Consider the following 13,608-nt stretch of genomic DNA (forward strand, 5'->3'; position numbering starts at 1 on the left):
AACAAAACGTGAAAACAATGGTGCAAATACCTGTCAACTTTGACAGGTACTGGCACCGTTGTTTTCGGATTTCTCGAAGGAGGGAAAGAGAGCGAATTTCTGATGACGTCACCGTGCGATGGGCAATGGCTAAGAGCAATGGTGCCATAGGCCTCTGCACTGTTTTAATTTTGTATGGGATTTAGACTTTTACTGGCCTTGTTGTTTACAAATTTCCCGAAAGAGTGAAAGGGAGAGGTACATGGGGCTCTGCACTGTTTTGATTTTGTATAGGATTTTGACGTTTACTGGCCTTGTTGTTTACTAATTTCATGGCAGAGCAAAAGAGAGAGGATGATTTTTGTGCAGAGCACCATAGAGCCCTAAGAGAAGTCACCCGAGTTGCTGCGATCGATTATGTACTGCGATCGATGTACTCTTATCGCAACATCCCACAAGCCCATGGCCCCCAGCGCCGTATGCTGCAAATGAAGGAGAAGAAGTGGCGAGGGTGACGAACGAAGAGCTGACAGAAGTCGTGAAATCATTCGCGTCAAACACGTCACAGGGACCCGATGGTATCCCGAATGTTGCCTTAAAAGCGGCAGTGAATGCGGATCCGGACATGTTCAGAATCACGATGCAACGCTACATAGATCAAGGAATCTTCCTGGATGCATGGAAGCGACAGCAATTGGTGCTACTACCAAAGGCGGGGAAACGGCATCCGTTACTGCGCGGTTGTCACTCTGGATGTGAAGAATGCGTTCCAGAGCGCAAGCTGGGAAGCGATAGCCCACGCCTCAAGGTACCGGTGCAGTTGTGTAAGCTTCTAGAAAGCTATGTTGATGGTAGGATTCTACTGTATGACACAGAGGAGGGACAGAAAAACGTTCGAATTACCGCGGGAGTACCTCAAGGTTCAAGCCTGGGCCCGCTGTTATGGAATGCGATGTACGATGACGTTTTGAGGCTGCCGCTTTCGACGGGTGTTAAGATTGTTGGCTTCGCCGACGATATCACCACGGCAGAGCACTCTATCTCCATAGTCGAGGAATGGATGAAGTCTAGGAAACTAGGACTAACCCGCCACAAGACTGAGGTGGTAATGGTCAACAACCATAAGTCCGAGCAACGGCAGCTTATATCGGTAGATGATTGCACCATAGAGTCCAAGAGATCCCTTAGGCATCTTGGGGTAATGATCGATGACAAGCTCAGCTTCGCTAGCTACGTTGAATATGCCTGTAAAAGGGCATCTACGGCTATAGAGGAAACGCTCAGAAGCTGGCAGCAGGAATGGGATAACTTCACTAAAGATAAATGGACCCATCGACTAATACTAATAGATTGGTATAAAAGAAACCATGGGCTAGTGAACTTCCACCTGACGCAGCTTCTGTTAGAACATGATACCTGCATCGGTTCGGGCACTCAGAATCTCCTGCGTGCCCCAATTGTGGTGGTGTGGAGGAAACAGCGTAGCATGTCGTGTTCGTTTGCCTCCGTTTCATTGTTCTGAGAGATCGCATGCTCGTTACATGCGAAAGGGACACGTCCCCCGACAACATAATAGAGAGAATGTGTACGGATGCCGAGTGCTGGAATGCAGTAACTACAGCTGTCGCTCACATTATGCTAGAATTGCAGCGCCTATGGCGCGGCGACCAAGAGTTGGTTGCAGAGGATTAGCCCTGCGGAGGCTGGTCCCTTGAAACATTGTTTAAGTCGGCTAGGAGAAGCAGTTTGCCTAGGCTACTTCTGCTATATGTGTTAAGTGCTACATGCACTGTCCCCTCACCGAAGAAGTACAGTGAATCCACAATTAAGAATCACCCACAATTTATGAATCAGCTGCCTTTAAAGGACAAAATAACAGTAAAAAATAGCACATAACATCACGGAAACATTTTCGCTTATAATTTTTTTTGAGTAAAATTGTTTACGTGATGTTTTGTGTTGATTTTTGTTGTTATTTCGTCATTTAAAGTCAGCTGATTCATAAATTGTGGACGATTCTTAATTGTGGATCCACTGTACCATAAGTTACCAAGAGTTACATGATTAGGGGTCTGGTTGCAGATTTCCCCCTTGTAAAAAAAATGAAGCTTGGGTTTTAGCGTGTTACCATCTTCAATGAACGAGTCTTAGTACAGTGCTACCCTTAATATCCTGATGTGATGCCACCACATCGTTAATCGTTGTCGTTGATTCCCATGGGACAAGCCAACCCATCGCGACAAGATCACACATTCAAGGGGATCATAATTCATACAATTGCAATGACTTCTTCACAATAAAACTAGGCAGAGTATCATAAATTCTTCTTTTATTAAGTCTTTTCTTCATAACAAATCTCTCACTTTTCTCGAACAAAACTCAAATCCATTCTACCACGCCTCTCTTCTCTTTCGTTTAAAAAATATAGCATTGCGCTCATTTGGGGCAACATACATTTGGGTAGTTCACATAGTAGCGAGGGAACCGAAGGATATTTGCATCGTAAATATAGAACAGTTTTTGGGCAACAGTTTATAATAAAAAGGAAAAGGATACGTGTATAATAGATTTTCAAAGTACACACAACCGCTTAAGTACGCCAATTAGCCGTACACAGTTTGTTGCTATATCGATAAGATTGAATAATCGTGATAGTTACTGTAGTCTTTTTGATTGTTGCAGTTTGGAGTTACACGTTTTGGTTCAGAGCCTCTCGCCTAAAACGGTGAATTCATACCGAGTTTTGTGCCAAAGTCTAACCGCGCTCTCCGAATGTACCGATTGTTGACCCTGAAAAAATAAACAAATTTTAGATCATGACTAGAAACGATCCCTCGATAACTAACTTAATTTCTTCCCACTTGAAGAACTCGGTCATGGCCAGAGTGACGATCGAGGTCAGCAGCAGGAACAGTACGATCGGCCAGACGCGATCCATCTCCTGCCAATAGTAATCGTCGGTGCAGATTTGAACCACTATGGTCAGCGTGTGGAACAGCAGCAGTCCGGCACTGGCCGCCACCCAACACAGGTTCCGCATGGGACTCCGTCTGAGGGATGAGTAGTCGCGGTGCACGAACGAACTGCTAACCGTTACGAAGTGAACTATGATACCCAGCAGGATGAAACTTCGGGCAACGGCAAGATCCTGCGCAAGGTTACCATCTTCCTCCTCATCATCGGAGAAGATCTCGATCGGGTGCGATAGGAAGGAACAGTAGGAAACGACTAGAAACAGCACTACCAACGAGAATTTGATGCCGTAGCAACAGAGCACGAAGACAATCAGCCGGGAATCGAGGGTAGTTTGCTTTTTACCGGTGGCACGCTTCATGATGGCCGGATCGGATTCTACCCTTAGCAAGGAGAGGGATATCAGAGGAACAGCGATACACATCACGTAAAGCACATGATGCGGAACGACCATCGGTGGAAGCGATAGGATGGCGGTGATGGTGTTCATGGCAGCGAGCGAAACGGCGCAGCATGCCCAGAACTGAATGCAACTCCAGAGACCTTGGATGAACCGGCGACTGAGTTCGATGACGGCTACGATGGAAATCGGGTCGTCTCGGCAGGTAGCGATCGAGCAGGAAATCGAGTTTAGCATTCGACTGAGGTAGATCGGCGAAATGGTAACGATCTTTTGCGGACTTGGCAGCAGAAGTTTACTTTGTGCGGCGGAGCGTAGCTTAGCTTTGTTGTTGTAGATGTTGGACTCGGTGTACGCCGGATAGTCCTGACATACCTGCGGATACAGGGGTTCGATCGCAATAGAACAGTCTCCTTGCAAGAATATTTCTGAATTCGAGTTCGATGCGGAAGATCCCAAGCAGACTACTATTTCCCCATACTGTTGCATTATTTTAAGCATTTCTCGGGTTGCTTCCGCCGAACAATCCGTGAACAGAGACACCAACAGCGGTACGTTATCTACATTTTCCAGATGAGGTCGAATGTTCTCGATACCTCGTGGAAGTTTTGCACGATTCGACATGTCGAAATTTATTGGAGCACTCTGCTCAGTGCTATCCGTCAAGCAGCTCAACGATCGACAGTTATCGTCATTTCCGGCATCCATTGCAGAGTCTTGTGATGTTCCCCTATCTAACTGGTGATGTCGAAGATCCCGCATTTCAAAGCTTTCGCGAGAATCATCTATGGAAGGGTTTTTACTCTGAATAACTACTTGGGGATCCAGTAAACTAGTATCGGGATTCGAAATCGCTCCGGGAGCTGATGAGCTCAGAGCTTTCGAGCTCTCCAGATTTGGAAGCAACTTGTTCAGCTCGTTCTCATCCTCAACTTGCGTCTGAGCATTCGAACTCGATGTATGAATTTTGAACTCGAACTGCTTCGTAGGTGACGCCACTGTGCTATCGCTATCACTCAACAACGAAATATGACAATTCCACCCCGACTCCAGACCCATCTTTTCCGAAAACACCCTCGATCGCAGTTCGTTCTCCTTGCTGAAGTGCACAAATCTGATGCAAGCCCTTTCCAAACGCTCGATCAACTGGACGATATCCGTCTGCGCCTGATACTGCATCGTGATCATTCCGATGAACACCTGGTGGCACTGCATATCGAAACAACCCTCCGCATCGGAAATATCGTCGTCCTTGTTTTCGGTGAACAGCAGTGAATCCGTGCTGATCGAATGATGCGTCAATGGCGCTCCTCCATTGTCGTAATCCAGCAGATGATCCCTATTGAACACATCCTTTCGATGTTTGGTCTCTGGTGGCAGCTCCAGGTACGCAATCTCTCCATCAATCCCACCAGACAAGGCCCCCGTTATACCATGTCTTAAAGGCCGATACGCGAACGCTGTACAGTAAGCCGTCAGGGCACTCCTTTGGTAAAAGTCCTGAGCACGCTTCCGTTCCTTCTCCGTCAGCGGATGCAGATCCTGCCCGTCCCAATAGTCATCACAGCTGTCCAGCACGATGTCCGCCGTGCCCTGGGTTAGAAGTTGAAGCGAACCGCCAGGATTTTCCCTCATCACCACCGATAGCGAGTGGGGGAACGGGACCTTCACCTTGGCCGCTAGTTGCAGCGATCGGGCAAATTTGATATCCCTTCGTACGACATCCGGTTGCTGCGGAAAAGTCCCGAAGTTATTGGGAGTAAGTTCTAGTTGGATACGGATAGAGAACTCACCAGGTGCCGATAGCTGGAAATTTGACCTTCCAAGCTGAAGATGTCCCGCGCATGTTTGGTGAATCCTATTTGGCGGGCCAGCTCGCACAAACAACGGCTACAAAATTTGGTCGGAAACGAAGGATTAGAGCATCGTTGGGATGGCAGAAGTTTTAGGCGGATGGATGTAGGTAATATGGAGGATTTTAGGATGAGCCGTAAGTCGTTCGAATATGGGTTCGAACTTATACTTTCTTTGAAGTTCATTTGAACACTGATAGTAACACATTCAACTAATACTACCAGAAAACATCTTCATACAACGAACTCAAGGAACAAAATATTAACATCAAGTACAATTAACTAATTTTAGCATAAATAGGAACATCGGATTTCTGAAGGAACGATGCGGAAGGTAATGCTTACACAGCGTAACAAAAATGGCATTTTGCGTGTGTCATGGATCAAATTATGTGTCTCTAGTAGATTAAATCTAAATTAAATTTTGTAGCTGCTGAATCTGATGCCGTTCTCAGAAATGTTCAGCACGTCACAATTTTCAGCGACATGTCGCCAAAGTTGCATAAAACACTGGCTTCATTGATGTTTACATAAAATTTAAACAACTTTTCATCAATATTTTCTTGATCTATTTCACCAAGCATGCAAAATAGGACTTAACTTTCATTCAGATATTTTTTTTTTAATTGCACGGTTAAATTTAGATTATATAGATTTTTTGAACATAATTGCAGTCTCCATACAAAATTCTTCATTTCTCTTATATAGAAAAATACAATACTTTTCTAAACAAACAAAAAATAAATTTTGAGCGTTGAAGTATTATGAACTTTGTTGATAAGTATTATTATACATATGAAGTTTGAGTTCTGAGGCAAATCAGGCAAATAAATTGTCATACCAGCTGGCAAACTTGCAAACAAGTTGACTGAAATAGTCAAATTTAGCATTTTCAACAGCCAATATCTCAAAAACTAGACGTATTATGATATTTATGTAAATGGCAATCATTAATTAAGTAAGTAGCGGTATTTTGGTGCTTGAGACAAAACTGTGTTCCGCAGTGTTATTTATTGATTGATGTACCCTAATATAAATCAAACTTTCCCGTTTAAATAAACCAAAAATTTTAATTTTGTCTGTTCTAAAACTCCTCTAGAATAACAGTATAAATACAGTCAACTTTCCCTTACTCGATATTGATGAGGCCATCGAGTTAAGGAGGTATCGAGTTACAGAACACAAAAACAGTGCAACTGCGATCCAAGGGACCATCGAGGTAGCTGTGCAGCATGCATTTACATAGATCGTTTGACTGTGTATAGGCCGCCGAATATGAAGGCTTCTGCTTTATTAATCATGCCCTCCGAACATAGTCAACGCACATGGTAGCTTTGACCGACAGATATTCAAATACCACATAAGTAGGCTGCGACCAACATCGCACCATAGAAACAGTCCTCTCTCCGTTTCAGACTTCACCGTGTGCAGACGAGTAAGCAACATCATTGCTTGAAGTTAATCATTTGGCCCTAGGGGAAAAGCACCAATTTTCGACCTAGCACTAATTTTCGACCCATTCATACGATTTAGGCCTACTTTGTATGGAAATCCGAAAATTGACACAGAATTCTAGTGGGTCGAAAATTAGTGCTTTTCCCCTAGTTGATCCCTTTTCCAAAGATGCAGAAATGCACATTGGCGATCCTGCCAAGTTTGCCTTAAAGGCAATAAATTAATATCCTGGAACTGTTACTCACAGTGAGCTAACCGAATATGGAAAATAAAGGCAAAGTAAAGAAAAAAATGTGAAAATTCGGGAAAGTTCTGTGAATGGTGGTGCAATAGTGAGTGAAAAATACACTTTCTAAGCGCGATGGTTGTAATAAACTGTTTTTATGGTGATTGACGATCAACAATCAGTGAAAAAAGGACTAGTGGTAACCACTGGTAAGGAATCCGTTTGTGAAAAATCGTCTGGGTGTTGTACCTGCTTTCTTGAGTGACTGGTGGTCAAATATTCATCTTTGAAGCGACTGGCGGTCGAATATAAGTTCAGAATGACTGGTGGTCAAAGATTCGTTTTAAATGCGACTGGCGGTCAAGTATTAGTTCCAAAATGACTGGTGGTCAACTAAACCTTTTTAGTGCGACTGGCGGTCGAGTATTTGGTTCAAAAAGACTGATGGTCAAAGACACGTTTTAGTACGACTGGCGGTCGAAAATTTGTTTTAAGCTAACTGATGGTTACAGAATATCTGAGTATAACGAGTGGCTGTTATTGGCCTTTTCTTGAATTATTTTTATATGTATCTGATGTTTTCAAACTCGACTAAAAAAGGATAACTTGTTATGTTGTTGAAGTGATACTCGAACGAGTAGTTCGAGAAAAGGAGAATCTCGTTCCTTGTCCCGCAAGTACATCATAACCGAAAATGACAACTGTAGAGTAAGGTGATTATAGAACGAAGCCACACCTCAAATTTTCAAGAGCACAAGGCTTGAGAACCAAACAGCGCTCCGCGTTTAAAATCTATCCCATTGGTCACCACCCACAAGTAAGCAATTTGATTGGTTTTCAACGCGAACTATTGTCAGGTTCTCTCGTCTTGTGAATTTGAAAATTCAGTTTGGCTTCGTTTTATAATCACCCTAACTTTCATAGATTTTGGTTATGTGTTAAAACGCCACATAATTACAGAAAGTACTTCCGTGGTGAACAGATGAACATCCCAGTCATGGACAGCGGCTAACTTGTCTTTGTGCAGTTGACTCTGGAAAAGCTCACGTAGTTCAGCTAGCTCATTAGCAGCCCCGGTAAACGTAGAAGCATTATCGGAGAAAAGGTCAAATGGGATGTCAAGCCGACTGGTAAACCTTTGTAACGCTGCCAAGAACGTCTCTGACCGCAAATCTGTGCATAGCTCTAAATGTACTGCCTTTACAGCCATACACACGAACACAGCTGCGTACGCTTTTACGAATTTCGGTTTCTTTCCGCTCTCCCTGAGAATGAATGGTCCAGCAAAATCTACACCGGTCGAAGCGAAGACTGGCGCAGGTGTAACGCGGTAACTTGGCAGCTGACCCATGAATTGGTTCAGCTGCTGGGGCTTGTGCTTGTAACATCTAAAACATCGGCTGGTGATTCGCTTGACAGTTGTCTTCACCTTGATCGGCCAGTATTGCTGCCGAATGATCGAAATCAATGCGTTCTGTCCAACGTGAAGGTTCTTCTCATGAAAATAGCGGACCAGCAGCTCGACTACCGGATGTCGTTCCGGAAGCAGCAACTGGTGTTTGCCCTCGTGTGGAATATTTGAATACTTCAGTCGTCCACCAACTCGAAGGAGGCCTTTGTCGTCAACAAAGGGTGCCAGGCTTGAAAGGTCGTTCCGCTTTTTGTCTGTGGACTGCAAGTACTTAAATTCCTCCTTGAATGCTTCCTGTTGAACGATCTTGAAGATAATTTGAGCAGCCCTGGACAATTCGCTAGCTGTGATGGGATTGCTGACAGGGTTTCTCTTCTTCGTACGGGTTATTTCAACAAATCTCCAAACATATGCCCAGGCACGTTGCAATCGGTTGAAGTTGCTGACTCGATTCCAGTTGTTACACGATTTTGTCACGGTTGTAGCAAGCACACATTTCGAACTTCGCAGCTCCGGTAGCTCATCATCTGCCAGTACAGGAAAGGCTTCATCTTATATTCCTCCATGCTGCCATTGCTCTGGCGCAGCTCTCCACCAAACTCTTTAATGAATGTTCGAATCCTTTGAGCAGAATCTCAAATAGAGAAACTTTAAAGTAGATGGAGTACCGTGTACCTTTTAATTCCGCTCCTAAATGCTTATCTTTGACAGATACGCGTATTTCGACTACCACTTGCAGTCTTCTTCAGTGTCAGTTACTCGTATCCACTCTGGATACGAGTAACTGACACTGAAGAAGACTGCAAGTGGTAGTCGAAATACGCGTATCTGTCAAAGATAAGCATTTAGGAGCGGAATTAAAAGGTACACGGTACTCCATCTACTTTAAAGTTTCTCTTCACCAAAGTTCTTCTTCGATCAACTGCTCTGGATACAATCCCCGAGACAGCACATCAGCAGGATTGTTCTCGGACCTAACGTAGTCCCATTTGTAGTTCTGAGTTAGTTCGACGATGGTAGCCACTCGATTGCACACAAACTCATTCAACAGCGCTGGTGACTTAGCCAACTCAAACAAATCATTGAATCGGAATATAGCGTTACACTGTCGAACTTCACCTTCAAGGATTCAATCGCCTTCTGCACCAACTGTGCCAACACTAGTGCGCCACACAATTCAAGTCTAGGTATAGTGGTCGGCTTTAGAGGTGCAACTCGAGATTTGCTACACACTAGTTGTATGTTGATAGTGCCATCGTTGAGTTCTCTTCGAACGAACAGAACCGCACCATATGCACGTTTCGAGGCATCACAATATCCAAGTAACTCGATCTTCACAGCATTTCCGGAAATGACACACCTTTTCTTCCTTTTTTGTCGTACTGCAACCAACTGTTAACGGAAAGCTATCCACAGCTGCATCTGTTCATCTGGCAAACTCATCGTTCCAATCTAGCTTCAAACGCCACAACTCTTGCATTATCAGCTTCGCAGTTGTCACCACCGGTCCCAGGAATCCCAACGGATCAAACAGCTTGCTGATTTCCGAAAGCACAATCCTTTTCGTGGGTTTAGCTTCATTGTACGCCGGGAGTGGCACGTTGAACACGAAGTAGTCATAGCTTGGATTCCAAATCAGTCCTAATGTCTTGATGGTGTCATTGATCTCGGACATCTCGAAGTCTACCTGCAACTCTGGTGGAATTAACTGTAGAACTTCTACGCTGTTTGAGCAAAATTGATGCACGCCAAATCCATCGCGGCTCAACATGTTGGTTAACTGCGAGTAGGTCTCCTTAACATCTGCAGCTGATTTGCCCCCAGTGATGAAATCGTCTACGTAACTATCCTCCTTGACAACACGAGCTGCCAATGGAAAGGCGTCAGCTTCGTCCGTAGCCAGTTGTGTCAGTGCTTTAGTTGCCAGGTAGGGAGCGCTTGAACAGCCGTATGTGACTGTTTTTAATTCGAAGGTAGTCATTTCGTTCGCGTCGTTTAACCACACAATTCGCTGGTACACTCTATCATCAGGGTGTATTTGTACCTGCATGTACATCTTAGGTACATCCGCTGTTAAAACAACCTGGTGCGTACAGAATCGTAGCATGATAGTGACTAAATCACTCTGAACTGTGGGCCCTATTAGCTGAGTGTCGTTGAGGGATACTCCTGTAGAAGACGCCGCAGAAGCATCGAACACTACTCGCACTTTTGTAGTCGAGCTCGAGTCCTTATAGACCGCGTGATGCGGTATGAAGTATCCATGTTCCGGGTTGTCGCTTACCTCCTGCATATGGCCGAGGGTCTCATATTCCTTCATGAATTGCTTATAGGCCTCTTGTTTGCTTGGATATTTGGCAAGACTGACCATCAGCTTTCCAAATCGACGTTTTGCGTTCTCGTATGAGTCGCCCAGTTGACTCTTCAGATCGTTGAACGGCAGTCTGACCACGTACCTACCATTGATGTTGCACGTGTGTGTCTCTGCAAAGTGCTGCTCTACAGCACGCTCTGTTGCAGTCATCTTACTGAGTATCCCGTCTCCAATTCCCAGAACTTGGAGAGGGTGCGATTGACATCTTCGTGGGTGGTGTTCAGCTGACATATTCGTTTCTGGCTAGCCTGTTGCTGAGATTTTGCAGGACCACTTACGACCCACCCGAATACTGTTTCAGCCAGAATCGGGAAGTCGGCTCCAATCTTGAGACGCCCTTTCTTCAGAACATCGTAGTACAGCTCAGCACCGATAATCACATCTACATCGTCCGGCACGTTGAATGCCGGGTCTGCCAGCTCTATGCCAGCAAGGAGTGGCCAGTTTTGAGTTTCTACCTTACCTGTTGGCAACTCGGTGATGGACGGCGTAACTATGAAGTCCAGAATTGCAGTAAATTCACCATCTCGAGATGACACCTTCGTTTGAGCGACCTTGTTGGCTGTTGTCTCCATTCCATTTAAATCGCAGATAGAAATCGGCGGGTTGATCACCAAAAGCTGCATGTTCAACTTCTTGGCCAATCTTTCCGTAATGATGTTGTACTCGGAGCAGCAATTCAGTAACGCTCTACAGGTTGTTGTTGTATTACCGGAACCAAACACTACGATCTTTGCTGTAGACAGAAAAATCTGCTTCGGAGCTGCTCGCGTTTGTGTACAGCAGCTGACTGTGCGCTGCTCTGCTGCAGGCGATAACTCTTCCTTCTTCTCTGCTTCCACTTGATTCTTCGGCTGAGCAGCCTCAACTTTCTTCTTGGGATCTTCTGAGCGCTCGTTGTGGAGGAGGCTGTGGTGATGCTTAGCGCAGGCCTTGCAATGCTGATCCGATGAGCAGTCCACTGTGCGATGCCCTGGACGCAGGCAGTTGAAGCACAGGCCCATACGCTTGACCTTATCGAAACGCTCTGCTACAGAAAGCTTCTTGAAATCTGCGCACTTGTAGATGATGTGGGGGTTGGAGCAACAAGGACATGCTTCTTTATTCGTTTGAACAAACATCTTCGTTTGCTTGGCTTTTGTCGTGGAAGCCAGTTGACCATATTTTGCCGTCGTTTGCGGTTGATTAATATGGGCGTAACTCTTCAACTTCTGGAGAACACAGCTACGCTCTTTGAGAAAATCAATCAAATCGTCAAATGAAGGCAAATCACCGCGATTCAATGATGACTCCCAAAGCTTCCTGCTCTCTCTGTCCAGTCGCTTACTGATAACGTTGATAAGAATCATTTCCGACAGGCCCTCTACCGGAAGATCTTGATTCTTTAGCGCATCAACATGTTTTGTACACGTTTCAACAAGCTTACGCATCTCGTCGCCGTTTTCCCTGGTCAACTTCGGCAGATCAAGCAACGCATCGATATGAGTATCGATAATCAATCGTTCATCTTCATAAGCATCGTCCAGTAAACGCCATGCTGACTCGTAGTCATTATTGTTTATCAACTCTTGATCAATCTTACTTGCAGCGTTGCTGATTAGGGAATTTTTAAGGTGGTACAATTTGATCGCTGGCGACTCATTTGGATACCGACCCATTACGGTTTGAAACATACATTTGAAGGAGTGCCAGTTCTCCAATTTTCCGTCAAATGTCGGTAGCGGCACTTGGAGTTGAGGGACACTGTGTACCACCTGAGGTCGTGGAGAAAACTCTGACGCATTAGCGTTTAGCGTCAAAGCTCGATTTGATTCACCCCGTTGCAGGTCTGCAATCCTTGTCTGCTCCGTTACGTACAGCTCGGCGTGAAGGGTTTCAAAATTGAGGTAATCATTTTTCCACTCACCTTTTTTATTCTTGGCGACGAGACTTACCGCTTCGTTGTACACTGAGTCGTACTCTTCATACGACTTCTGAATTGTTTGCAGCTGCAGATTCAAGAAGTGTACATTATTCGCAGCGTCTTGGTTCAATGCCTCTTTGATGCGAAGCACTTTCTCCATGATGAGCTCCAAACGATCGCACAAATTGCGCTCCATTTCCCGTTGCTCTTTTTTCACTCGATCTAGCTCTTTTTGATATGCAACACTGAGCTCTAGTGGCCTTTGCAAGGGATTCAAGCCCTGTGTACGAACACTTGAGCCCACCAAATTACACTGATTTTCTTCTTCCATCGAAAGATGATTCGCTGCCATAAATGACCTAGCATTTTTTTGGTCTATTTTTGACACCTCCTGCCTCATCGTAGCCTATTTTTCCATACCTAATACATGGTTCGTCATAAAAGCGTAGAATTACACCACCCTCCTAAAAAGCCACGTTATGGACATGTTGAAGATTAGTTTCAAAAACAAACCAGACACATTTATGGTGGTAAGCTCCATTGAAGTTAATACGCCTATCGCGTATTATGCTCGATTTTACTATAGTAAAATCGAGGATAATACGCGATTGGCATATTAACTTCGATGGAGCTTACCACCATTAGAGAAACTAATTATATTGAGCATAGAGTAAAAGCACCGGTTTTGGCTAGCCTAAGAGAACATATTAAGAAAAATAATTTATGGATAACCCCACACGTTCTGCAAATAGGCTTCAATCCATATTATGTGAGAAAAATATCAGAACTGAGCACAAACATTATTTTGGCATTGCAAATCACGTTAGTTCATATAGACTATCAGAACCAGTTTCAGCCACATTCTTAACGTGGGTTCCGAAATTGGCCAATCACGTTGATTTCTTATGAGAGTGGCCGAATGAGGAAGACCCTGGCCAAATTGGGTGTATAGAGGCTAAAATCACAAGGATAATTTTTTATTTTATTTTTGGAATCAATTTTTACAAATAAATGAATGTAGCCCTCTTATGTGA

The 13,608-nt window shown here is 44.5% G+C and overlaps 1 protein-coding gene across 3 annotated transcripts in view; it reads right to left on the reverse strand.

Annotated features, from left to right (window-relative positions):
• Nucleotides 1–2,291: 2,291 nt before the first annotated feature.
• LOC5576924 (transmembrane protein 94) overlaps nucleotides 2,292–13,608 on the reverse strand; it is a 28,912-nt gene continuing 17,595 nt past the window's right edge. For all 3 annotated transcript variants that reach the window (XM_021839468.1, XM_021839470.1, XM_021839469.1), the window contains 3 exons: nucleotides 5,146–5,242; nucleotides 2,826–5,083; nucleotides 2,292–2,769 (listed from right to left, as the gene is read on the reverse strand). In XM_021839468.1, the coding sequence (XP_021695160.1) occupies nucleotides 2,697–2,769; nucleotides 2,826–5,083; nucleotides 5,146–5,242 (2,428 nt within the window). In that variant the 3' untranslated portion in view covers nucleotides 2,292–2,696. The remainder of the gene's footprint in view (nucleotides 2,770–2,825; nucleotides 5,084–5,145; nucleotides 5,243–13,608) is intronic.

The sequence above is a fragment of the Aedes aegypti genome, chromosome 1 (genome assembly GCF_002204515.2).
Source record: "Aedes aegypti strain LVP_AGWG chromosome 1, AaegL5.0 Primary Assembly, whole genome shotgun sequence".
Taxonomy (NCBI): Eukaryota; Metazoa; Arthropoda; class Insecta; order Diptera; family Culicidae; genus Aedes; species Aedes aegypti.